Genomic DNA, 26,794 nt, shown 5'->3' with positions numbered 1-26,794 from the left:
TTGTAACTAGAGGAATGATAGTTTATTCAAATCGGTAGTGGGAGCTGTTTAAATTTACCGCGGGCGGAACCTAGGTGGCGGCACTAGTGTACCGTGCAAGATGGACGATATATTCCTCCCTTGCTTCAGGATGCTCTTTTGTTGAAACATTCGCGGAGTGTAAACTATCTAAACGCTAAAATTAACGAACTTACATGTGTGTACAGCAATGCTTGAATAACTGTGTGTCATTTTCGATTGGATAAGTGAACAATAGTCGTCCCTACTACGTAGAGGGGACTCCCCTTGACACACTAGAAGCTTAACGTCAAGCGGAGCGTGTAGTGTAACCTAATCTGGGCTCGAATATCGACGAGATAATACGTATGTACAGAGTTCATAATGCAAAGATGAAACTTTTTACCAATGTATTTGTAAGAGTTTTTCGATTAAAATAAGACCAAACACGATAGAATTTGTTTTTAACCTACTTCTAATAGAATATAAACTCGTATTCGCGAGTGCCAGAAAAGTGAGTTATTGTCACTCGTTAAATACGTAAATATGATCCAATTTATATCACGTTTGGTCTTATTTCAATCAGAAATGCCTCATAAATATATCAGTGAAGGTTTCATTTAAAAAGAAATAAAAAATAAATAAGTTTCACATTACGTTGTACTTATTTATCCTTCATTCGCTGTCCTTGTCTACGTTCGGCAAGATACAAAGCCGAACGCCGTAGCTCGGCTCGTGCCTTTCTGGGAACTGAAAATTAACCGTCTTTTCAGAGCTACGAGACTTTTTTAGTCCCGTGTTCCTCGCAGTTATTTAAGATTTGCTGTATTCAATCTGAATCTATGCATCAAACTACGCAGAAATAAGCAAGGAAAATATCAATTTTTGGGGATTGCCATATTCATTCGTTTTTACTATAAAAGGTGTTCAGACAACCGTGGGAAAAATTTTAATGGGGGATTCTGGAGGCCAAAATAAGACGAAAATCAAGAATACCAATTTGTTGATGGAGGCTTCGTTAAAAAGTTGTTAACGTTTAAAGTTTCGTACCTTCTCGAATTTTTTTCTAGAAAATGGGTAGGATTTACGGGGTATGTCTGTTGACCAAAAATGCTTGTAACTGACCCCTGTAACCGAAAATAATTTTTCTAGAAAGATTTGAGATTTTTTAATTTTGTCGAAAAATTTCGTACCTTCTCGAATTTTTTTCTAGAAAATGGGTAGGATTTCCGGGGTATGTCTATTGACAAAAAATGCTCGTAACTGACCCCTGTAACCGAAAATAATTTTTCTAGAAAGATTTGAGATTTTTTAATTTTGTCGAAAAATTTCGTACCTTCTCGAATTTTTTTCTAGAAAATGGGTAGGATTTCCGGGGTATGTCTATTGACAAAAAATGCTTGTAACTGACCCCTGTAACCGAAAATAATTTTTCTAGAAAGATTTGAGATTTTTTAATTTTGTCGAAAAATTTCGTACCTTCTCGAATTTTTTTCTCGAAAATGGGTAGGATTTCCGGGGTATGTCTGTTGACCAAAAATGCTTGTAATTGACCCCTGTAACTAAATATAATTTTTTTAGTATGATTTGAAATTTTTCAATTTTGTCGAAAAATTTCGTACCTTCTCGAATTTTTTTCTAGAAAATGGGTAGGATTTCTGGGGTATGTCTGTTGACCAAAAATGCTTGTAACTGACCCCTGTAACCGAAAATAATTTTTCTAGAAAGATTTGAGATTTTTTAATTTTGTCGAAAAATTTTACCTAATCGAATTTTTTTCTCGTAAACGCGTAGGAATTCGGGGGTATGTCTAATCACCAAAAATAATTGCAATTGACCCCTGTAACCAAAAATAATTTTTCCAGAACGATCTGAAATTTTTGAATTCAATTGTTAATAACTTTTTAACGAAGCCTCCATCAAGAAATTGGTATTCTTGATTTTCGTCTTGTTTTGACCTCTAGAATCCGCCATTAACTTCGATAACGGACGAAGAGACGAACATTTAATTTTCTGTTGTGGCGGGAAACGTATCAGAACGTATGTACATATACATGTTAAATATTCCTTGTCTATTATTTACTAGTATTCCTTCGTGATATGTAATTCACTTTATTGAAATTCTCTCTTTCTGTAGAGCTTACTTAATTTCGACGATGTTAGTGTTAGTTAAAAAATTAAAACCAACTCACACGGCTGGTCGTGTATCGCGCCATCTAACAGTCGACAATGCTACTGAACCGAATTATCAGAAAACGAGATTTGCCCGTTATCTCGAATATCGCGATGTACATTGATTTGAATATTATCAACGTTCCAGCGATAACATTCCTGGCGTCTGAAAGAATACGTTTGCCGTGGAATATCAAGAATAAATATTTGATTTGATCTTTGCAACAACTTATTTGCTTTCGCGCAAAAATTGAATTCCTATACTCGGTCTATCTGACAAATACAACCGGACGTTGTAAAAATCGAACCAGTTTATTTATTTATTTTTTTTTTTTACTGGAAATATCGATAATCGATAGGAGCAATCGAATGAGGATTTTCGAAGCCCCAATTTCGAAATCGCTTCGAGTACCCATGTCGAGACTTTGTTAAGATTTTGATTGATTCGATACCATCGTATTCGAGAATCTTTTTTTCCTTCCAACCAGTTTTTAATGTCCTTGCAACGTTCCATGCGAGGTTTTCCTTGTTAATGGAAAAGTAGAGGAGCAGAATGCTAAACGAGCCTAGCATAAATTTATTCTTAAGGTTGTATTGTTATGAATTTTCCTTTCCTCCATTATTGCGATCATTCAATATACAGGGAGTTCGGCCACCCCTGGGAAAAATTTTAATGGGGGATTCTAGAGGCCAAAATAAGACGAAAATCAAGAATACCAATTTGTTCATGGAGGCTTCGTTAAAAAGTTATTAACAGTTAAATTCAAAAATTTCAAATCGTTCTGGAAAAATTATATTTAGTTACAGGGGCCCATTACAAGCATTTTTGGTGAATAGACATAACCTTAAAATCCTAACCACTTTCGAGAAAAAAATTCGAGAAGGTGTGAAATTTTTCAACAAAATTAAAAAATTTCAAATCGTTCTGGAAAAATTATATTTAGTTACAGGGGTCAATTACAAGCATTTTTGGTGAATAGACATAACCCTAAAATCCTAACCACTTTCGAGAAAAAAATTCGAGAAGGTGTGAAATTTTTCGACAAAATTAAAAAATTTCAAATCGTTCTGGAAAAATTATATTTAGTTACAGGGGTCAATTACAAGCATTTTTGGTGAATAGACATAACCCTAAAATCCTAACCACTTTCGAGAAAAAAATTCGAGAAGGTGTGAAATTTTTCGACAAAATTAAAAAATTTCAAATCGTTCTGGAAAAATTATATTTAGTTACAGGGGTCAATTACAAGCATTTTTGGTGAATAGACATACCCCCGAAATCCTACCCACTTTCTAGAAAAAAATTCGAGAAGCCGTGAAACTTGAAACGTTAATAACTTTTTAACGAAGCCTCCATAAACAAATTGGTATTCTTGATTTTCGTCTTATTTTGGCCTCTAGAATCCTCCATTAAAATTTTTCCCACGTGTGGCCGAACACTCTGTGTGCAAACTTTTATTTACAATTCGAAACGGATGTAAGATTTAATTCGTGACGCCTGAAATTTGAACAAAATCATTCGAGGTAATAATGCGTAATAATTGTTTTTAATGCGATAATTGTTTAGCCCTGTTGTATTTCTCCGGGCCGAGGAGCGCTTCTGTGCAGGCAAATGGCTGAAGTTACTTATGTAAAGTACGTTTCTTCAATGTCATTGCTCGACCTTCCTGTCGCGCTGAACGAGATATTCGATCACGTGGTTCTTGAGAAGAACCGTCGTTTGTCAGGTGAATTACTGTTCGTGAGCTAGGACAATGTATATTTCCTAATGGAGCATTATATACGTCAATCCGTAAGTGTATCTCTGTAATTTAAAGAATTTTATCTCGTTGCTGATATCGTTCGAGCCTTCCGTGTGTAAAGCGCATTGTTTCCTAACTGTGATCCGAAGATCCGCCATTAACAGTTTCCACCGCGATTTTATGCATCGACTATTTCGAAATGTTCAATTTTAATTTGACATTTGAGTGCAAATAACTGTCAAAATAATTGTCAACGCGTATTATGTTATTTTTAATATCATGTTATTAGGGAATAATGATTTTGGAAAATAATTTTAGATTCAAATTTTAAATGTCTTCCGAAGAAGGATAATGGAAGGATAAATTGTTTTGTTACAAATAAAATTAAATTAATATCTTTCGAGCCCCAAGCAAAATAACTCGTAGCAAATTTTTTAGAAAGCAATGCAGCTTGAAAATATAAATAAATTTTTTAGTCGTATGAAAATCACTATTTTTTCCAAATTTTTCAGAAGGAAATGCAACTTGAAAATGTCAATTACTAAATTTTTTAGTCATGTGAAAATCATTATTTTTTCAAAATTTTACAGAAAGCAATGAAACTTGAAAATATAAATAAATCTTCTAGTCGTACGTTAATTATTATATTTTCAAAAATTTTCAGAAAGGAATGCAACTTGAAAATATAAATAAATCTTCTACTCCAATGAAAATCACTATTTTTTCATAATTTTTCAGAAGGAAATGCAACTTGAAAATATAAATTACTAAATCTCTTAGTCTTATGAAAATTATTGTTTTTTCAAAATTATTCAGAAAGCAATGCAACTCGAAAATAGAAATAAATTTTTTAGTCCCACGAGGAACACTGTTTTTTCAAAATTTTTCAGAAAAAAATGCTACTTGAAAATATAAATTACTAAATTTTTTAGTCGTATGAAAATCATTATTCTTCCAAAATTTTTCAAAAATCAATGCAACTTGAAAATAGAAATTACTAAATCTTTTAATCCTACGAAAAACACTGTTTTTTTCAACATTTTTCAGAAAGAAATGCAACTTGAAAATACAAGTTACTAAATTTTTTAGTTCTACAAAAAACATTATTTTTTCAAAATTTTTCAGAAAGCAATGCAACTCAAAAATATAAATAAATCCTCTAGTCGTACGATAATTATTATTTATGACCAAAACATTTATTTTTCAATCGCTCATAACCATTATTAACGATGGTAATATTTTTTCGTTCATATTCGAGCAAAGAAACACTTTGTTTTACCATTACAGTTTATATTTTATTATTGCCACTAATACAACGATAATAATAAATCAAATTTCGTAGATTAAATAATACAAATATAAATATTCGATTCTTGGCACTTGCGTTGTTTTCTCCAAAGACAATTAGGCTACCTGCATCGATATGTTTCGTCATATTGCGATTGTTTTTCACAAATAGTGACATTTGATTCTCACTCTTGTTAAAGCTTGTCGAAACTCATTAGAGGGAAATAATTTGTAAAAGTACGTTGTTATTAATTCATTCGCATACTGATGTGGTTGAACGAAACCGTACTTCGACATCATCTTGAATAATTTATAACCGATACATAACAGAATATGTATACGTTTTTCACTCTGCTTGCAAGAGTATAACGTGTATCGTGAACAATCAGGAGGCGGTCCATTACGTAATTTCCTTCTTCGTTGAATTTTAACTTGGGACTGTGATAGTCATCTTGTACGACCGTATCGCACATAAATTCAGTTTCGCAAATTCGTTCGGAGAGAATTTTTACGAAACGAAAAGTAATTCGATGTTCCATAAGTGAGAATTTTATTATTTTGCATTCCATGACAATGATTCTGATCGAATTTTCACGTTATCGTGTTTATAGACTCTTTATTTATCGATGTCATTAATTTTACAAGTTCACTTATTACTATTGCTATTTATTAAAAACTAACACTTTGTAACTATGAAAGTATTCGTGTGACCAAGGTGATTATGATGTTCTGAGAATAGGAATCATGGGATTCTTCTGTAAATAATGAAACAATTTTAAAGTATAATGGAAGATGATGCCACCGGATTATTGTGAACAATTAGTGAAAAGTGTGTTTAATAGAATTTCAAGCGTAAGCTACATGGCTTTGAGTAAAATATTAATTATTAAACTAATTATTGCATGTATGCATATTTGTAATTTATGTTACAAGATTATTTTCTGTTATTGACGATTAGGAGATTAATATGTCGCACAATAATACTTTGTTTTCGATGTTGTTAGGTAGAAAATTTGTTCTCATTAAAGCAGGTGTTGTTGACTTAATTTTAACCGGGTGAAAGAAAATGCAAATACCGACCGAGCATAAACCATGAGTTCTCAAACCGACCACAGTGGCGCGATAATACGTACAACGATTTGTCAAGTAGGTGTTATCGCAATCGAGGCTCTCAGCTGTAGTCAATGATGTGTGTCGCTAACACAGACGAGGTATAGGAGTAGTGCTAATGATTATGAGTAAGCATTGGTTGTTAATAAAGACCGCGATGATATCTACAGATATACATTGATAATTCTGTCACAAAAGAGGTATACAAGTAGGCCTTTCATCATATGGACTTTCGTAGCTCAATCTGACTGCCATACCGACCTGAAAATTCCGAGGTGATTTTAGCGTCCTCTTCTCATGGATGGCGATCAGTTGAGAAACTATTTACTGAATTAGTATTGATAGGCAAACAGCTGTAGTGTTGCGTAAATACATGTGAGTTGACTATGGAAGGAATTAACATTTATTTCTGAATCTGTTGGTAACGTTGCCAATGACACGAAAATGATAATGGGGTTTCGGGACCCCATAAAAATGGGTCGAAAAAATACATTGGGTGAAAGATCTGCTCGTATACCTCGTCTCTGACAATACTTTAGAATCTTTGATGAATCAATGAGAATCAGAACTAATCTAGCAAAGAAACTCTATATTTATGATGACCTATGCAAGGCGGATCGCAGCCAATTTGCTAATATTATTTAGTTTTTAATTAATAATTGCATTACCCAGCTAAGAGTGATACGATTATTAATTAAACGCTAAATAATATTACCCAGGTCTCACCACGAGGAGGTTGCTGCGAATGGAGACCCAACCACCCTCCATTAATAAAGTTCTTCTGTGACCAACGATCGTTGGTCGAAAACGAAAGTGCAATCAATAAAAGATGCACAACCAACGAAGTTGAAAGAGTTTTCAAAAGAATTTGCCTTCAAATAAAAATAACCTGCCTAACATAATGGTTAACCAAACACCTGCCTAACTATAAATCTAAATTCGTTTATTATATCACGAAACAGTTCTAAATTCGCAGCCATTAGCTCGGTGTCACCCACGAAGAATAACTTTTCTGTCGTGGGTGACACCGATTACCAGGTCTCACCACGAGGAGGTTGCTGCGAGTGGAGACCCGAAGGGAGATGGATGGAATCCAAGTTCCATCGATCTCCCTTTTACATCCTTAGAAACTAGATTAGTCATGCCAAGTAATTATTTTGTTTAAAAGAGGGACGAAGCTAAATCGTGGGCGACGCGACGCGATACGACGCGATGCACCATGCAATAGTGCAAGGAGCGAGAGACGCGAACCGAATAGCGAAGTCAAAAGGGTCAGCTCGTTGCCTCTTGGCAAGTCCGATCGAAGGGGAAGGGAATCAACGCACCCGACACAGGTTCCCCATTTCCCCCAAGCAGCCTGTTGGGAGCCAAATGGACCCAACTCGGGATGTCTGACAGAGAGAGGGATCCTGAGTCGGGGCTACCGTAGACAGGAACAGTCCCTGATCCCCTCTAAGGCCGAAATACCCTTTCCCTTGGATCGTCTCACTAGAGGACGGCAACTGACCCTTCGGACCAGCTAATCGGCCGATCACTTGCTTTCTACATGGAAGCAGTGGTGATCGGAGGGGACGGGAGACGAGTGAAGGAGAAGCTACTTGTTACATAATTACTTGGCAGGACACGCGACTACACTAAAGACTTAAGTCTAAATACCAAGTAATTATTTTGTTTAAAAAGGGATGAAGCTAAATTGTTGGAGACGCGACGCGACGCGATGCTGAACCGTGCAGCAGATCTTCGGATCGAATCGACACTACCCTTGGTAGATTGATTTCTATTTCTAGAAATCGATCTATCATTGGCAGGCGACTAGATCTTTCGGACAAACTGGACGGCCGATCACATGTTTCGTTCGACGAAACAGTGGTGACCGAAGCAAGAAACGAGAGAACGAGTCGAGAGAAGCTACTTGTTAAATAATTACTTGGCAATATTGGGAGACGCATACAATAGGGACTTAAAATTAACGTCGAAGCTCAAGTCTGGTCAAGTTGAAGCTAAAATTCGGACGATAGAAAGGAACAAAGTTCCTTGGATGTTAGTTCTACCAAGCAATTATATGGTTAAAAAGAGGGATGAAGCTAAATCGTGGGATACGTGACGCGACGCGACGCGATGCTGAACCGTGCAGCGGATCCGAGGATCGAACCTACTGCCCTTGCTAACTCGATCTCAACAAGAAAACAGAGAACTGCAACTCCGAATCGAGGTCTCCATTTCTCCAACGCAACCCGCCGGGAGCCCGAAGGACCCGACTTAGGCTGTCTGACAAAGAGAGAGTACCTGAGACAGAGTCGACTTCCGCTGGAAGGTATGCGTTTCCGCAGAATACGGAAACTCCACACCTTCCAGCGAAGTGCCGTTTTCCCTCAATCAAGCTTACCAAGGGAAGGCGATTAGATCTTTCGGACCAGATACACGGCCGATCACATGTTTCAATCGATGAAACAGCGGTGACCGAAGCTAGGAACGAGGGAACGAGAAAACGAGAAGCTACTTATTGAATAATTGCTTGGTAGAACGCAGAAATATGTAAAATAAAGAAATCTTCGACGTTAATTTTAAGATTCGCGACGAAGCTAAAATCTAACCGACTTAGAATTAAATGTCCCTCGGCGGATGTGGCGTACTCCCTCGATGTCCCTGCGAATAATCTGAAACTAAAATTGATACCCATATTAGTGACATACGAAAGGAAATTCAATAAACACCATGCAAACTAGACGAAGCGATGGAATAATTAGTCGTGCTAATGTACCTAAAAGTGAGAATCTATAAGATTCTCGATGCTAGACCTACCTAAGGAAATGTACAAAATTTACACATGTTAGGAACAGAGTATTCTACCTATACTTGCGTAACGAGAGTATAAAGTCGAAGTAAAATAGCGAATGATTACAAAAATTGTCCGAAGAACCATGCAAACTTCAAAGACGAACAGAAACAAAGATTAAAAATCCAACGCAGAATTAAAAATCCAACGATGAAATCACAGAATGAAAATACCCAAGAATCAAACAAAATATCTTAGCGAAATAGAATAAGAATAAAAATATTATTCCAATTAGTGACATCGAAATTCATGAAATAATATACAAACAAAATACATAAAATAATATGGAAACAAAAATGGTACATGATCCAACACAATTATGTCAATTCAAAAAATAAGTCAGAAGTAGAAATAGAGAAGGAAAACATAATAACCAGACAAAACCGGACAGTAAAACAACACCGAATTATGACCAAACAAATAAAATAAACCGGTCAGGTTTGTGATAATAATATAAATAAGTAAAGTGGGCTTACTACTTGTTGAGTATTAGTTACCATTACCAAGGAAGCAGCACCAGAGGTCCAGCTGTAACATAAGAAACGATTCGTAATTTAGCAAAAGCGTTAGACAGTTCCATAACGTTGAATTGGTATCAGATGACAAAATAGAAGTGGGGAGAGCAATTTTAAATAGTTCTTACCAGTGGTCATCACGGTCCGGCACTGGTCAGTAGTGGTCAGTCGTCGGATCTCCACTAGTCAGCACTGGTCAGTAGTGGTCAGTTCTGGTCAGTCCTGGTCAGTCCTGGTCAGTCCTGGTCACTCCTGGTCCCCCCCAGTGGTCACCGCTCCACGAATGGCCTGACTTTGGCCCGCGAGACCCGGCCCCCCTGGATGCTCCAGGGGTACTGAAGAATTTGTCCAGCGGTAGTCTTCAAGTGGGGAAGTCGAAGAGTGGGGAGACAATGTCAACGTGAAGAGTCAAGAACCGCTTGGTCTAGAGAACAATGCTATTTCGATTGGTCCCATCTCTTGACCATTGCTGGATCTTCACTGGACCGCTGACCTCGATGTCAACCTCACTGTTGACCACCAGTGACCATAAGTTAGTGACCCATTAAAACCATTACGAAGATTAAAGCCTTCTTACGAGGATCCCCTTACAATTTGATGCATGATCTTTTTAACATTTTGCTCCACTTTGGAAGAGTGTATCTCATGTTATAAAACACTTGTGGTACAGCGATAGCGTTCATCTCACTAGCGATAGGTCTATTCTTTACCTGGTTTGTGTGTAATAGGTATACGTGGGTTGGAAAATAAAAATGCCTGGGCAGTTGAGACTCTAAATTGTATGCAGGTTGACACAAATCGGATTTCAGATGTGAGAAACTGTTCACTGAATTAGTATCGATGGGCAGACAGTTGCAACGTGTGCATAAATACATATGAGTTGACTATGCAGGGATTGAAATTCATTTCTAAATCTGTTGGTAATGTTGCGAGTGACACGAAAATGGTAATGGGACTCTAGAGCCCCATAAAAATGGGCCGAAAAAATACATTGGATGAAAGGTCTACTCGTATTCCTCGTCTGTGATTCTACGACAGACGAGGTGTATAAGTAGACCTTTCACTTTATGGACTTTTGTGGCCCAATGTAACTGTCATACCGATCTGAAAATACGGAGGTGATTTTAGCGTCCTCTTCTCATGGATGGCGGTCAGTTGAGAAACTATTCACTCAATTATAATAGTATTGATACGCCACCACAGACCAGGTATACGAGTCGTATATCTTGTTGGTGCATACTCTATGGTAATAAACATAGTAGGTACAGAAGATAATGCTTTTTAAGGTAAAAATATTTTAAGAAATTTATTTAAACAGTACCTATTTTAATCATATTAATACAATCAAGGTATAAGATATTCATCTTATGTAAGTTGGTATTACAGAAACTGAAATACCGACCTGGTAAAATACCAGTCGATTTCGAGCGACCTCTTCATTGAAAGCACGATGATTTCAAGAATTATGGCTGATTAAACTACTGAAATCGGTAAAGTTAGCAAACGAAAGTAGTTCGCTAGTAACGCGATATCAATTTAAATAATAATGATGATCTAAAGCATTTGATACGTACACGATTAGCGAACATAAAATCTAACTTTAATATACGAATCTTCAGTAATTATAAAAAATGCATTCGTCGTTACTTTAACTACGACGTTACTTTGCTTGCGTAATTTAATACTTATAGTTACGTGTTCATCCTATTATAGTTCCCACGATCTCTCGTTAATTATATATCAGTTACAGTTACTGTTTCAAGAAAATTTTTCAGATGTTACATGAAAAAAAATGAAAAGTACAACCGAAACTGATAGTATTGTTCTTTAATATTAACCTAAACGAGAACGGTTCAATTGTCAGTTAACCTCTCTCTCAACGGGAGGACTTACATTAGTTTACCGCCAGCTGCTTCCTAAAGTACGTAGTCAGACGGGCACGTGATAATCACACCGTGTTGGTATGGTTCTTTGTATTCGTGGATTCAAAATTTTCCTACTATTCTCTTCGTTAAGTGCATTAATATATTACGTCGTACATAATTGAACCAGCGAGTCAAAGAACAATGCAAGCCCAACATGAAGCATCGTCGAATAACCTCAAAACAATTTTGCACTTAACAGCGGTACGAAATAAATACTCTGCACTTTCAAGATGGCGGAAAACATCACCAATAGCAATAACAAAATATACGCATGTAAGCATGAATAAGTCTCCCAAGAGGCATTTGAATCAGTTAGAAATATTTTATTATAAAAATTAAGATCTTATTCCGTCAATACAACCGTAGTTTTAAGAATTTTAAACGTACGTACGTACGTGATATGCTAAAATAATTTTTGATATAATCATAGGAATATTTATAAAATAAAATCAGTAGAATTCTTTAATTGTCAGACTGAGTATAGCTTGTAAGACACAGCTGTACATCCGGCAACAGGTCTCTATTTTATCCCTGGCCTTTCATTTAACGCCATTGCATATTATGTATTTATGCAATTACATCTTTATAATTGTCTACTCTTTCTTCGTTTCTTTTTTTTTTGCAATGGTACGATTATTTCTTTCCTCCATTTTCTAGGAAAATCTTACTCGTTTCATACACTCTTAATCAGTGGTTTTAATCTGTTCCTGGAGTTTCTTCCGCTTTGTATTTCCGTTTCCTGAGAACTCCATCCTCGCCTACCGTTTTTTATTTTTATTTCGATTTTCTCCTCTAATTGATCCCTTTCAGTATCATTTTGTTAGATCCATAAAATATTTTAAAAAATTGATCTAGAACCAAACTGTGTCGATTTAGTAGATATTAAGATATGATTGCTATAGACGAGTGACTATATCGAGCACGGAGAAAGAGCGTGATTCGGTGTATAAGACTGTTTTACAATCTAATTAAAAAAACTGTCAATTGATCTCACTTCGTTTGATCCTCCTGAACGCCGCGTTACTCATCATTTTCACGACTCAAGATAAGGATTACGTTATCTGTTTCGGATGTAACCTCTCGTGAATGACAAAAGAAACGATCGAACAAGCATGAGAATCTGAATGTGCAGAAACGTGTGTTTGTAAAGATCATTTTCGTCTGCGATCGGCGATAAAATTATTCGAGTAAAGAAAAAAACTGGCAGAAATGGCTTCGTTTCTTTTTACGCTGGACAAAGTTCTCGTCACATAACCAAAGATTGATATAGTTCTTAAGGATCAATGAAACGAACAGTATTGTTGGATCGCTCTCTGTTGTAGCATTATAGGATTATAAACGAGATCTCCTGAAAGTACTCAATTAATCTTGATATAGATAAATTGAAATTTCGAAAGAAGCGAAGCTTTCCTATAGATTTATTTCCATTTGACAAGCGATGCATCAATCGTCTCGAACATAACCTCTAAGTTCAAGATTATTGTAATAATTAATTTATTGTACGGTGGCTGAAATTTTTAATTCGAGTAGTTTCGATGTTGGAATATGGAATTAACCTCTAAAATTCTGATAAAAAAGCAGTTTGGAATATGCTTTTATTTCAAATGAAATACTTAATCTCTGATTAATATTGCAATTAACGATTTTAGGTATAACTCTTGTTATTTCTTTGTTGATAATTATTAAACGACTTAATTGATTTATAACCTATATTTAATACAATAGTTTTGAACAGAACGTTGTTAGAATTTTTATAACAATCTTTCGTAAACAAATAATACTTCAAACAATATATTAAATAATATATATTTAAAGTTGTACGGTGTCTGAAATTTTTAATTTGATTAATTAGTTTCGATGTTGGAATATGGAATTAACCTCTAAAATTCTGATAAAAAAGCAGTTTGGAATATGTTTTTATTTCAAACAAAATACTTAATTTCTGATTAATATTACAATTAACGATTTTAAGTATAATATTCTTTATTAATCATTATTAAACGACTGTTAATTGCTTTATAACCTATGTTTGATAAAATAGTTTTGAACAGAACGTTGCTAGAATTTTTATAACAATCTGTCGTGAACAAATAATACTTAAAACAATATATTAAATAGTATATATTTAAAATTATTTGGTATCTGAAATTTTTAATTCGTCTAATTAGTTTGAATGTTGGAATATAGAATTAACCTCCAAAATCCTGACAACAAATCAGTTTGGAATATGTTTTTATTTAAAACAAAATACTTAATCTCTGATTAATATTGCAATAAACAATTGTAGGTATAACTCTTGTTATTCCTTTATTAATAATTATTAAACGACTGTTAATTGCTTTATAACCTACATTTAATAAAATAGTTTTGAACAAAACGTTGCTATAAATTGTATAACAATCTGTCGTAAATAAATAATACTTAAAAAAATATATTAAATAGTATCTACTTAAAGTTATATTCAGTAATTTAACTTTAACTTCTAACTTAACCTTAAAGAAATTAGTTGGACCTAATTTTCGATACTTTGGCTAATGTTAAATACGGTTGTTTTTTAATACGTACAGAAATTCAATTAGCATCAATTGTATGGGAAAAGAGGAAGGGGAAAGTACTGTTTATTTACAACAAGAGAAGCAAAACTCTAATTCGAGTCAATTAAAGTTAATTAAAGTTCAAATTGCATCGAACTCAAATGGCTTCTTTTAAATAACGAATTGTGATATTGTTCGAAGCAACTGTGCACGCGTCTGTTTTTCTACCAGTCACTTGTAAATATTAATGTTATGCATTTGTATTGTTTCAGAGTCTTTGCAATTGTTGTCCCATCTTGGTGAGTGGCCTTTTATTAACGCACAATTAAGAGCTTACAAACCGGATAAACATAGATACGTAGCATGATTATGGCAATGAAACACAAACGTTATGCAAATATCCCTTTACGCAAATGTTCTGTTTAGCTATTGAAATGAAAAATATTATATTTGTTATTAATTAGTTAACGTGCAACTTTGTTGACCATCTAACGATCGTATTCTTCACGAAAGCAAATTATACGTTTGGAAAATTAAATAAACAATCTACTCAGATTACAAGTTTTGGAAAAGAAACGAACAATATTAAAATTGTAATGCATTTTGCAAGTTTTCTTTTTATGAAAATAATTGAACAATATTCGTAATATTACTCAATTCGTTCATACTCGTCCACTCCATATTTAAACCCAAAAAAGGCAAAATGTACTTGTCGAGGGAAAATATTTTTAATAACATAAAATTAACATACAGGGTGTTCTGCCAACCCTGGGAAAAATTTTAATGGAAGATTTTAGAGGCCAAAATAAGACGAAAATCAAGAATACCAATTTGTTGATAGAGACTTCGTTAAAAAGTTATTAACAATTAAATTTGAAAATTTCAAATCGCTCTGGAAAAATTATTTTCGGTTGCAAGGGTCAATTACAATCATTTTTGGTCATTACGCATACCCCCGAAATCCTACTCATTTTCTAGAAAAAAATTCGAGAAGGTGTGAAATTTTTTGACGGAAAAAAAAATTTCAAATCGTTCTAAAAAAATTATTTTCGGTTGCAAGGGTCAATTACAATCATTTTTGGTCATTACGCATACCCCCGAAAACCTACTCATTTTCTAGAAAAAAATTCGAGAAGGTGTGAAATTTTTTGACGGAAAAAAAAAATTTCAAATCGTTCTAAAAAAATTATTTTCGGTTGCAAGGGTCAATTACAATCATTTTTGGTCATTACACATACCCTCGAAATCCTACCCATTTTCTAGAAAAAAATTCGAGAAGATGTGAAATTTTTCGACGGGGGAAAAAAGTTTCAAATCGTTTTGGAAAAATTATTTTCGGATGCGGGGGTCAGTTACAATCATTTTTGGTGAATAGACATACCCCCGAAATCCTACCCACTTTCCAGAAAAAAATTCATTAAGGGCGAAACTTTAAACGTTAATAACTTTTTAACGAAGCTTCCATCAACAAATTGGTATTCTTGATTTTCGTCTTATTTTGGCCTCTAGAATTTCCCATTAAAATTTTTCCCAAGATACTCTCTATATGTATTACTTCGTTTTTAAGTCGTCCAGAAAGTGAATTTGATCTGTAAAAGGGGACTCTTGATTTGCCATAAGGTGAATTTAATTTGCAAATAGTTGAAATGGTTACCATTTCCAGTGACATTTGCATCTAATTTTTAACTTGGTTCGAATGATCAATGCGCTAAATAGAAGTCGGCGACCTTTGAGCTCATAAGAGAAACACTAGACACATGTTCTCTTACATCCCGGATATCGATTTCCTTGTTCCGCAAAAGGAATTAACACCCTCGAGTTGACTCATAGTGAAACTTTAATAACGATGCAAAATCGATCTCGTAATAAGCGTCTGAAATTGATTGTATTGAATTGGGCGAAATTAACGAGTCTCGACTAGGTCTTTTAAGCTATCAGTTAACCGGGTAGGCATTATCGAAAAATGGCAGCATATTGAAATTAATAATTTCTAAAAAAAGGAACTCTAGTATGCCAGTTTAAAAAAAAACTTATAAAAGAATTTATAATAAAGGACTATTAGTTTAATTCTATAAAGTTCACTATACATTGTGCCTTAATACTTTTCTGACGTTGACTTTTTCTTTCTTACTATTTAAGTAGTCGTATACAACGAATAAACAGTTTATACATTTTCTTGTTCGTCGTGTGTATACTTAAAATACAAAGTATAGTGTCAAAACTATACTCATGTATATACTATTGACAAGATTTTGTACACCTAAGACATAGTAAGACAGAGAACAGGTCGTACGGAATAATATAATGCATTGCTCGGGCGAAAGGATGGGTCTTCGACAACGCGAAAATCGGTCATTGCCAGGGACGATCTTAATAACTATGCAGTTGACACGGTTTACAGAAATTGGTGCCAAATCAAGGGATGTAGCCAGCTTGACGTTACCCCTTCTACTTCTTGGCACGCGCCACGGTCTCGCATGCTAAAGCTTAGGCATGTCCAAAATCGGCTCCGGTGCGCCGACGGTTTCATCCGCCATGACAGGATAGGATGCGCGCCGAACGATGCGCGACGATCAACGCGAGTGTTTCCCGCGAAAATGAAAACGATTTCAGCAACGCTCGTTTAACACGTTTACTGGCAGACGAAATTCGTCGAATTCTCTGTGACATCAACATTACGTTTTTAGACCATCCCTGCTTAATCTAAAATATGTCTGTGGTTATATTTGCAACCACATCGAAATTCATATACGTCCCGCCTTATGACGTGAAACCTACGCCGCACAAAATTTAGTATAAATTGAGCGTACGGTCAAAATATCAAGTCGTAGACACACGGTGCGAGTATTATAAGCGCGTGACGTCTCATTTTCCACTGTCATAGTCGATTCTAAGACGTCATCTCTCCGCTGTGACGTCAAATGCTCACAACGCCTCCCCCCTTGCACTTTCGCGGGCAATTTGACGCGCGTTAGAGAATGAAATTGGTGAATGAACGTTCGGTGTAATAACAATGTAATTTTCTTATGGAACAGAAAATAAATCTGAAGAGGTTTTAGAGCGAACTGCTCGAAAATAGGAGTTAATAAGTTGTGAACGTATAAATGATTTATTTCTAAAGAGAATGTATCGTTAAAATTACCTTTTTTATTTACTTATAAAAAATGCGTACAGTTCTAACGTGTTCGGCCACCCATGGGAAAAATTTTAATGGGGGATTCTGGAGGCCAAAATAAGACGAAAATCAAGAATACCAATTTGTTGATGGAGGCTTCGTTAAAAAGTTATTAACAATTAAATTTTTAAATTTTAAATCGTTCTGGAAAAATTATTTTCGGTTGTGGGGGTCAATTACAATAATTTTTGGTCATTAGACATACTCCCGAAATCCTACCCATTTTCTAGAAAAAAAATTCCTTACCGAAAATCTAATTTGGTGCCTGAATTTTTCGACGAAAAAAAAAAAATTTCAAATCGTTTTAAAAATTACAATCATTTCTGGTGAATAGATATGGCCGAACACCCTGTATAACACGAAGAATAACACATTTTTTAACACCAAATTAAACGTTTAAAACAGTTTGAGAAATTAAAATTGAAATAATAATTCAGGGACGTACATATTTCTTTTTTAATATTTCAGTATTTGCGCAATAATAATCCGTAGAACATTGTAAATATTAAGACAATAATAATTAAATAAGAGTAGTAGTTCGATGATAAGGTTGAATATAGTTGTATAATTGCGAGTAACTGTAGTTTGGTTTAAATTAGTTGTTTCAGTATTCTGTTGGGCTCAAGTGGACCCCTTTGTCTCTTTAGTTTTCGATACATATGGTATGCTGACTCAGAGAACACTGGCAATGTGCTGACACGTGCACAGTGAATTACTTGTGTGGTATACAAAGGCTCGTGCTTAGGCCAGTACCTATTCTATACTAATTTCCGTTTTCAAGTGACAATTTTTTACACCGGATTTCACTAACGAAATTATTCTTCCCGCTGTGTATGCTTATGCACCACGTTTATTCGTTCGTTAAAACTAGATTTACGGACATCGGTTGCATATATATTTTTACTGAATTATTTGTACTGAAAATATTTATGCCATATTTAGAAATATATTATTTATCACAATTTATTATCAGCATCTAAAGTGTTTTTATTTTAATTAATCAAAGTCTAAAATAAAATATCTTTATTTCGATAATCTGAATATGATATATTATATAAATTATAATTTTAATATTAAAAAAAAAAAAGAAGAAGGAAACGTATTGTTAATTGAAAGGCTGCATAGTTTTTCTAGAATTATCCCAACTTCAAAATCCATCGATTTGCACATTTGTCATTATATGATTACACGTAACCAAACTGTAATTATTGTTTAATTGCAGTATAATCATAATCGTAAATCTTTGGAGCGTGTAATAACAGTCTAATTATCGACTAATTACAACGCGATTACAGTACAACGTGTAATCGTATTGTCGCGATTTTAATCGGATTACACGTTGTCCAGCTCTGTTAACAAGGCGAGAATCAGGCTTGTTCCATCCAGATCTTAATGATAATGTTTTAAGACGGAGGTTCTACGCCTATAGAAATTTTGTGTATATTCAATATCAGCTGCGAATTAATACCAAAAATTCTGCTCGGTATATAGGGTGTTCGATCACCCTTGGGAAAAATTTTAATGGGGTATTCTATAGGCCAAAATAAGACGAAAATCAAGAATACCAATTTGTTGACGGAGGCTCCGTTAAAAAGTTATTAACAATTAAATTCAAAAAATTTCAAATCGTTCTGGAAAAATTATTTTCGGTTGCAAGGGTCAATCACGATCATTTTTGGTGAATAGACATACCTCCGAAATCCTATCCATTTTCGAGAAAAAAATTCGAGAAGATGTGAAATTTTTAGACGAAATTAAAACATTTAAAATCATACTAAAAAAATTATATTTAGTTACAGGGGTAAATTACAAGCATTTTTAGTCATTAGACATACCCTCAAATTCCTACGCATTTTCGAGAAAAAAATTCCTTGCCGAAAATCTAATATCAGGCCAGAAATGCTTCCTTAAATTTCATGCAAATCTTTAAAATGTCATAACTCCTGACCAGATTGGAGGATTTTAATTTTTCGAAATGCAAACAACACGTATTTTAGTGGAGAATATGTAGAAATTCTAAGAATATTGAAAAAGTTATTCCTTTACACCGTAAAGTAAGAAAAACCCCCTAAAACTGGTCCAATTTTCAAACAGCCATAACTCCTACAATAATAAAGGTACCTCACTGAAATTTTTTTCTGAAGCAGAGCTCATGGGTAGCTACAAAAAAGCATTAAACAACTTTTCTGTAGCGCGTTAAACAAATTTATTAAACACGAAAAACAAATTTTTAAGAAAAATCGACAGGGGGTAACTGCTGAAATTTTTCGACGGAAAAAAAAATTTCAAATCGTTTTGGAAAAATTATTTTTGGTTAAAGGGGTCAATTACAATCATTTTTGGTGAATAGTCATACCCCCGAAATCCTACGCATTTTCGAGAAAAAAATTCGAGTAGGTAGACAAATTTTTCAACAAAATTGAAAAGTTTCAAATCGTCCGAAAAAAATTATTTTTAGTTGAAGGGGTCAATTACAATCATTTTTGGTGAATAGTCATACCCCCGAAATCTTGCGCATTTTCGAGAAAAAAATTCATTAGTGGTGGAACTTGAAACGTTAATAACTTTTTAACGAAGCCTCCATCGACAAATTGGTATTCTTGATTTTCGTCTTATTTTGGCCTCTAGAATCCCCCATTAAAATTTTTCCCAGGGTTGACCGAACACCCTGTGTAGTTCGTGCATCAGGAATAATGGATACAAGAATATACAATAAATAAAAATACTATTTTTAATATATTTATGAAATAAGTAAATATTTATACTATTTATATGTTCTGTTCTGTAGAAAGTCAAATACGAGAGAATTCTATTTTGTAGAAGGTAATAATTCTATATTCAGGATTGATATAGAACTGTTGTAAGATATGTTAACTTTTTTTTTTTTATTATGTATAACAAGTGTCGGAAATATCGGTTCTTTGTAACCGTTTCACCTTTATATAATAGTTCGAAACAGTTATTTCTGGAAGAGTTTCAAATCCCGATCAGAACTTACCACGTTTCGTAGAAATAATTCTACAATGTTGTTACACTGTTCTTACAATTGTAGCTAAAACTCGTCGAAGTTCCACGTGAACACTAAATGTTATTTGCGTCTTTATCTCCTGTAACGAGCTTATATTGTCTGCCTTTGTAGAAAGATCTAGACAGGAAAGGATTATGATAATGCGTATCGTATTACTCTGTAAAAAATAAAATCGATCGTTCGCGTGGAAGCTTTATTTTTATCCGACGGATATTGCAATTGCGTACTAATTATAAAGAAAAGTGTGATTTCAGTTTGGCACTTAATCGCTTAATTCACGTTTCTCTAATCGTGTCTGTGCATCGAAGAATTTGTATGAAATTGAAAGGTATTTAAATTTACCTTTCAATAATTGTGATCGTATAGGCTTGATTATACTTATTTAATTTATCTTTTCTTCAAATCATTCGTATTCATAATAAATGTTTTAAAACGAAAAGAACAACAATCGAAGAGTAATATTTAACGCTGAGCACACTGGACAAGTTATTCTCGAATAACGAATAAAAATATTTTAATTCGTTCGTAAATTAGCTTTTGGCTTTACTTTGAATATTGGTTTAAAAAATTTCTATTTATACAGGGTGTTCAGTCATACGGAGGAAAAATTTTAATGGGGGATTCTAGAGGCCAAAATAAGACGAAAATCAAGAATACTAATTTGTTGATGGAGGCTTCGTTAAAAAGTTATTAATTAATAAAAACCCCATAAAAGTGGTCCAATTTTTAAACTGCCATAACTCCTATAATAGTGAATATATTTCAATGAAACTTTTTTCTGAAGTAGAGCCCATAGGTACCTACAAAAAAGTATTAAACAACTTTTCTGTAGGGCGTCAAAAAAAATTACTAAAAATGAAAAAGGAATTTTTAAGGAAAATCGACAGGGGGTAGGTGCTTAAATTTCTCGACGAAAAAAAATTTTTCAAATCGTTCTAAAAAAATTATTTTCAGTTGCGGGGGTCAATTACAATAATTTTTGGTGAATAGACATACCCCCGAAATCCTGCACATTTTCGAGAAAAAAATTCAGTATTGGCGGAACTTCAAACGTTAATAACTTCTTAACGAAGCCACGAATCAATGTGAAATTCGGTATTCGTTATTGGCGAATAATATTTCCTCGACTCTGCAGCGTGCTTGCAATAATTTTACGATGTTATAATTATAACTGACATTTAAACCTTCTCTACATCGGAGATACGTTCTAAATTTAATCATGATCACCTCCAGCCGTTTTTCTAGCATAGACACAGTGTTTTACTTATAAATTGTTTATTACATATCCCCGTTGAACGAACGTGCAATAATGAAAAGCCTATTCTGTTCCCTGATCTAAACAGAACAGAATGGTTTGATAAAAAGTCAGTTCAGTAGATTTTGAGTTAAACCGGAACGTGTAGATAAATAAACAAGTAGACAGATGGACAGGCAAAAATTCTAAATGTGTGAAAGGCATAAATATCCTATAAACTATACGTCTCGGTAAAAATCGCCAGAGAATTCTACGGTTACAAGATCAGTTACAATTTTATTAATAAACTTTACCACTTTGGAACTACGATTAATTTTTATTACACGATAAAACTTAAATTCGAATAATAAAAGAAACGAGTGACGTTATTTCCAGTTAAAAATAAAATTTGTATCGTCAAAGTACTCTAGTAGTAACGCAGTACTAATTATTTATTACATAAATTACATTGTAGTTTAATAAAAGGTAGACTATAAATTGGGAAAATAAATTTTAGTAAATGGAAACTTCCAACTCTGCTCGTTCTAACGTGGCGAGCAGTAAAATAGTTTTCGTAAACAGATTATTTTTTCAAGCAACAGTAATGTTTTAATACCGCAATTGATACGCGTTAATAATGAGATTAAATCAGGTTTCAATAATTTAGATAGTGAATACGTGACTTTAGAAATACGAGGAATTATAGGAAGATAAGAGAAAAGAATTTTACACCATCATGATTCGAAAGTGGATCAAAAAGTGGGTAAACAACTACTGTGGCATACAGGGTGTTCACACAATCATGGGAAAAATTTTAATGGGGGATTCTAGAGGCCAAAATAAGACGAAAATCAAGAATACCAATTTATTGATGGAGGCTTTATTAAAAAGTTATTAACGTTTAAAGTTCCGCCCTTGCAGAATTTTTTTCTCGAAAATGGGTAGGATTTCAAGGTTATGTCTATTCACCAAAAATGATTGTAATTGACCTCCACAGCTAATAATATTTTTTTCAGAACGATTTGAAACATGTGAAATTTCAGGGGAATCATTCATTCGTGATCAGACATTATATTTTCGGTAACGAATTTTTTTCTCGAAAATGGGTAGAATTCCGGGGGTACGTGTAATGACCAAGAATGATTGTAATTGACCCCCACAGCTAACAATATTTTTTTCAGAATGATTTGAAATTTTTTTTTTTCGTCGAAAAATTCAGGCACCAAATTAGATTTTCGGTGAGGAATTTTTTTCTCGAAAATGAGTAGAATTTCGGGGGTATGTGTAATGGCAAAAAATGATTGTAATTGACCCCCACAGATAACAATATTTTTTCCAGAATGATTTGAAATTTTTTAATTTCGTCGAAAAATTTCACACTTTCTCGAATTTTTCTCTAGAAAGTGGATAGGATTTCAGGGATATGTGTAATGACCAAAAATGATTATAATTGACCCCCACAGCTAACAATATTTTTTTCAGAACGATTTGAAATATTTTAATTTCGTCGAAAAATTTCACACTTTCTCGAATTTTTTTCTAGAAAATGGGTAAGATTTCGAGGGTATATCTAATGACCAAAACTCATTGTAATTGACCCTTGGAACTAAAAATAATTTTTTTAGTACGATTTGAAATTTTTTAATTTCACCGAAAAATTCCAACACCTACTCGAATTTAATTTTTTAATAACTTTTTAACGGAGCCTCCATCAACAAATTGGTATTCTTGATTTTCGTCTTATTCTGGCCTATAGAATCCTCCATTGAAATTTTTCCCTCGGTTGGTTGAACACCCTGTAATTATTTAATATGTTCAATTTAAAGTTAGAAGATACGTTGATACGAGAGCGAACTTTTTGCAATTAAAAGAAGATTTAGAAATGTGGTTTAGAAAACAATTTCAGCTTAATGTTTTAAGGGGGAAATAGTGTTAGTGTAACCATAGAAAGTTCGAAACTCGAGGATTTGGTGGTAAAGCTCGACAATGTTTGATATAGTCGTTATTTGAGAAGTAAAATGAAGAGAAATGAAAGGAAGAGAAGAACCAACGTACATTGGGAAAGAAGTTGAAGGAAGGAGAGGATAGAGAGTAAGACAGACTATGGCGCCATTCACTTTGCTTCATCCCGATGTAGGACACGGTCATCTGAGTCACATTACGATGTAAAAGGGGTTCCATAGGAAAGTGCTGCACGAGAAAGACGACATATCGCAGTCCAATTTTACTGGTTGCTAGAATGATCGAATTATCGAATTTGCAAGGTAAATCGATAGGAAGAAAATATTTATCGAAACAGTGACAACGCAGAGACAGAAGAGATGCACTTGGCCGCCATATTGGAACGCTGACGTCCCACTTCCAACCTTAAAAGCACAATTAACTACTTTAATAATCCGCCTTATAATTCGCGTGAAAATTTTCTGTACCGTAGGTTTAAAATGATAAAAGAAATATATAGTCCAGCGTTTGTTAATATAAAGTGTAAATTATCTACGTCTTTCCACGTCGAAAACTTTCATTCGCGACTGCGTTAATTTATTAAGTTTTGTTAAACGAAAATAGACGCAGGTTGGTCGTAAAGAACAGGAAACAGATTTGGAGGATGTTTATTAACCTTGGAACGACACACTGTTTTTTCGTACTACCACACGGTACACTGTGATCTTTCAGATTTGGCATGATTTGCTCTCGTTTTGAATAAAAAACTCTGTATTCTGCCAAATGGTTGCCATTTTCTCGTCCATAATGATCGTAAAGTACGTCTGCCTTAATGAAACTAAACTATTGTCGCGTAATTGTATAATTTTTAGCAGCTATAAACACTCTGGGGCAGATTTTAAACTGTACGAACTTGGTGAATTTTTGCAGAATTTCTGACGCGTTCGTAGCGCGTTCAAATTACGCGAAACCGGAAATGCGGTAGTCTGAAAAAAACAATGTTCCGTGTCCAGGGTTAAAAAAGTGACGAACGTCACGAGATGACGTCGAACGACGCAAACTCGCGGCTTTCATTCTTGCGGTATCGAGTTCCTCGATGATGAATGACGCAGAAACGAATGATCCCAAAAGCGTGATGGCGGCCGCCATGCGGCTGGTTTCGCTCGGTATATTTAAAAAGCATACAAAGCACACGAGTATCCTTCGGTTTTCTATGGTCCAATGCTAGTTTCGATTTCTCGTACCGGGAAGTTTTAATCGATATCCCGAAATAAATAAACGATGTCACCGTATCAATAGTGCTTCGTCATATAAATTTAACGTCACGCACGAACGTAACATCGTATAAGATTCATGGAGCTGTAAGAAGGGCTGTTTTTGAATGTCAATAACCGAGGGTTGTGCTAAAAATGAACGCCTGACGTCACGATAATATGCGTTTCTACCGATTGTATAACGTTCTCTGTACGGAACACAGGGCGTTCAAGCTGGGAAAAATTTTAATCGGAAATTCTAGAGGCCAAAATAACACGAAAATCAAGAATATTAATTTCTTCACTGAAGCTTCGTTAAAAAGTTATTAAAATATTAAATTAAAAAATTTCAAATCGTTCGGGAAAAATTCTTTTCAGTTGCGGGGGTCAATTACAATCATTTTTGGTCATTACGCATACTCTCAAAATCCTATCCACTTTCGAGAAAAAAATTCGAAAAGTGTGAAATTTTTCGACGAAATTGAAAAATTTCAAATCATACTAAAAAAATTATATTTAGTTACAGGGGTCAATTACAAGCATTTTTGGTGAATAGACATACCCCTGAAATCCTATCCACTTTCGAGAAAAAAATTCGAAAAGTGTGAAATTTTTCGACGAAATCAAAAAATTTCAAATCATACTAAAAAAATTATATTTAGTTACAGGGGTCAATTACAAGCATTTTTGGTGAATAGACATACCCCCGAAATCCTATCCATTTTTTAGAAAAAAATTCAAGAAAGTGTGAAATTTTTCGACGAAATTAAAAAATTTCAAATCATACTAAAAAAATTATATTTAGTTACAGGGGTCAATTACAAGCATTTTTGGTGAATACACATACCCCCGAAATCCTATCCACTTTCGAGAAAAAAATTCGAAAAGTGTGAAATTTTTCGACGAAATTGAAAAATTTCAAATCATACTAAAAAAATTATATTTAGTTACAGGGGTCAATTACAAGCATTTTTGGTGAATAGACATACCCCTGAAATCCTATCCACTTTCGAGAAAAAAATTCGAAAAGTGTGAAATTTTTCGACGAAATCAAAAAATTTCAAATCATACTAAAAAAATTATATTTAGTTACAGGGGTCAATTACAAGCATTTTTGGTGAATAGACATACCCCCGAAATCCTATCCATTTTTTAGAAAAAAATTCAAGAAAGTGTGAAATTTTTCGACGAAATTAAAAAATTTCAAATCATACTAAAAAAATTATATTTAGTTACAGGGGTCAATTACAAGCATTTTTGGTGAATACACATACCCCCGAAATCCTATCCACTTTCGAGAAAAAAATTCGAGAAAGTGTGAAATTTTTCGACGAAATTGAAAAATTTCAAATCATACTAAAAAAATTATATTTAGTTACAGGGGTCAATTACAAGCATTTTTGGTGAATACACATACCTCGAAATCCTATCCACTTTCGAGAAAAAAATTCTTTACCGAAAATCTAATGTCAGGCCAGAAATGCTTCCTTAAATTTCATGCAAATCTTTAAAATGTCATAACTCCTGACCAGATTGGAGGATTTTAATTTTTCGAAATGCAAACAACACGTATTTTAGTGGAGAATATGTAGAAATTCTAAGAATATTGAAAAAGTTATTCCTTTACACCGTAAAGTAAGAAAAACCCCCTAAAACTGGTCCAATTTTCAAACAGCCATAACTCCTACAATAATAAAGGTACCTCACTGAAATTTTTTTCTAAAGCAGAGCTCATGGGTAGCTACAAAAAAGCATTAAACAACTTTTCTGTAGCGCGTTAAACAAATTTATTAAACACGAAAAACAAATTTTTAAGAAAAATCGACAGGGGGTAACTGCTGAAATTTTTCGACGGAAAAAAAAAATTTCAAATCGTTTTGGAAAAATTATTTTCGGTTGCGGGGGTCAATTACAATCATTTTTGGTGAATAGACATACCCCCGAAATCCTACGCATTTTCGAGAAAAAAATTCGAGTAGGTAGACAAATTTTTCAACAAAATTGAAAAGTTTCAAATCGTCCGAAAAAAATTATTTTTAGTTGAA

At 34.0% G+C, this 26,794-nt stretch overlaps 1 protein-coding gene across 3 annotated transcripts in view; it reads left to right on the top strand.

The window, feature by feature from the left end:
• The window catches only part of LOC143347130 (uncharacterized), a 90,617-nt gene that overhangs the window by 35,770 nt on the left and 28,053 nt on the right, over positions 1 to 26,794 (top strand). For 2 of the 3 annotated variants that reach the window (XR_013080555.1, XM_076776056.1), the window contains exon 3: positions 14,391 to 14,417. The exons of the other annotated variant lie outside the window; for it this stretch is intronic. Coding sequence is in view for 1 of the 2 variants with exons in the window: in XM_076776056.1 (XP_076632171.1) it covers positions 14,391 to 14,417 (27 nt within the window). In the remaining variant the exon portion in view is untranslated. The remainder of the gene's footprint in view (positions 1 to 14,390; positions 14,418 to 26,794) is intronic. 3 annotated transcript variants of the gene reach the window in all.

Source organism: Colletes latitarsis, chromosome 10 (assembly GCF_051014445.1).
Source record: "Colletes latitarsis isolate SP2378_abdomen chromosome 10, iyColLati1, whole genome shotgun sequence".
NCBI classification, from domain to species: Eukaryota; Metazoa; Arthropoda; class Insecta; order Hymenoptera; family Colletidae; genus Colletes; species Colletes latitarsis.
The sequence above is the reverse complement of the archived record's forward strand: the minus strand, read 5'-3'. Positions and strand labels throughout refer to the sequence as shown.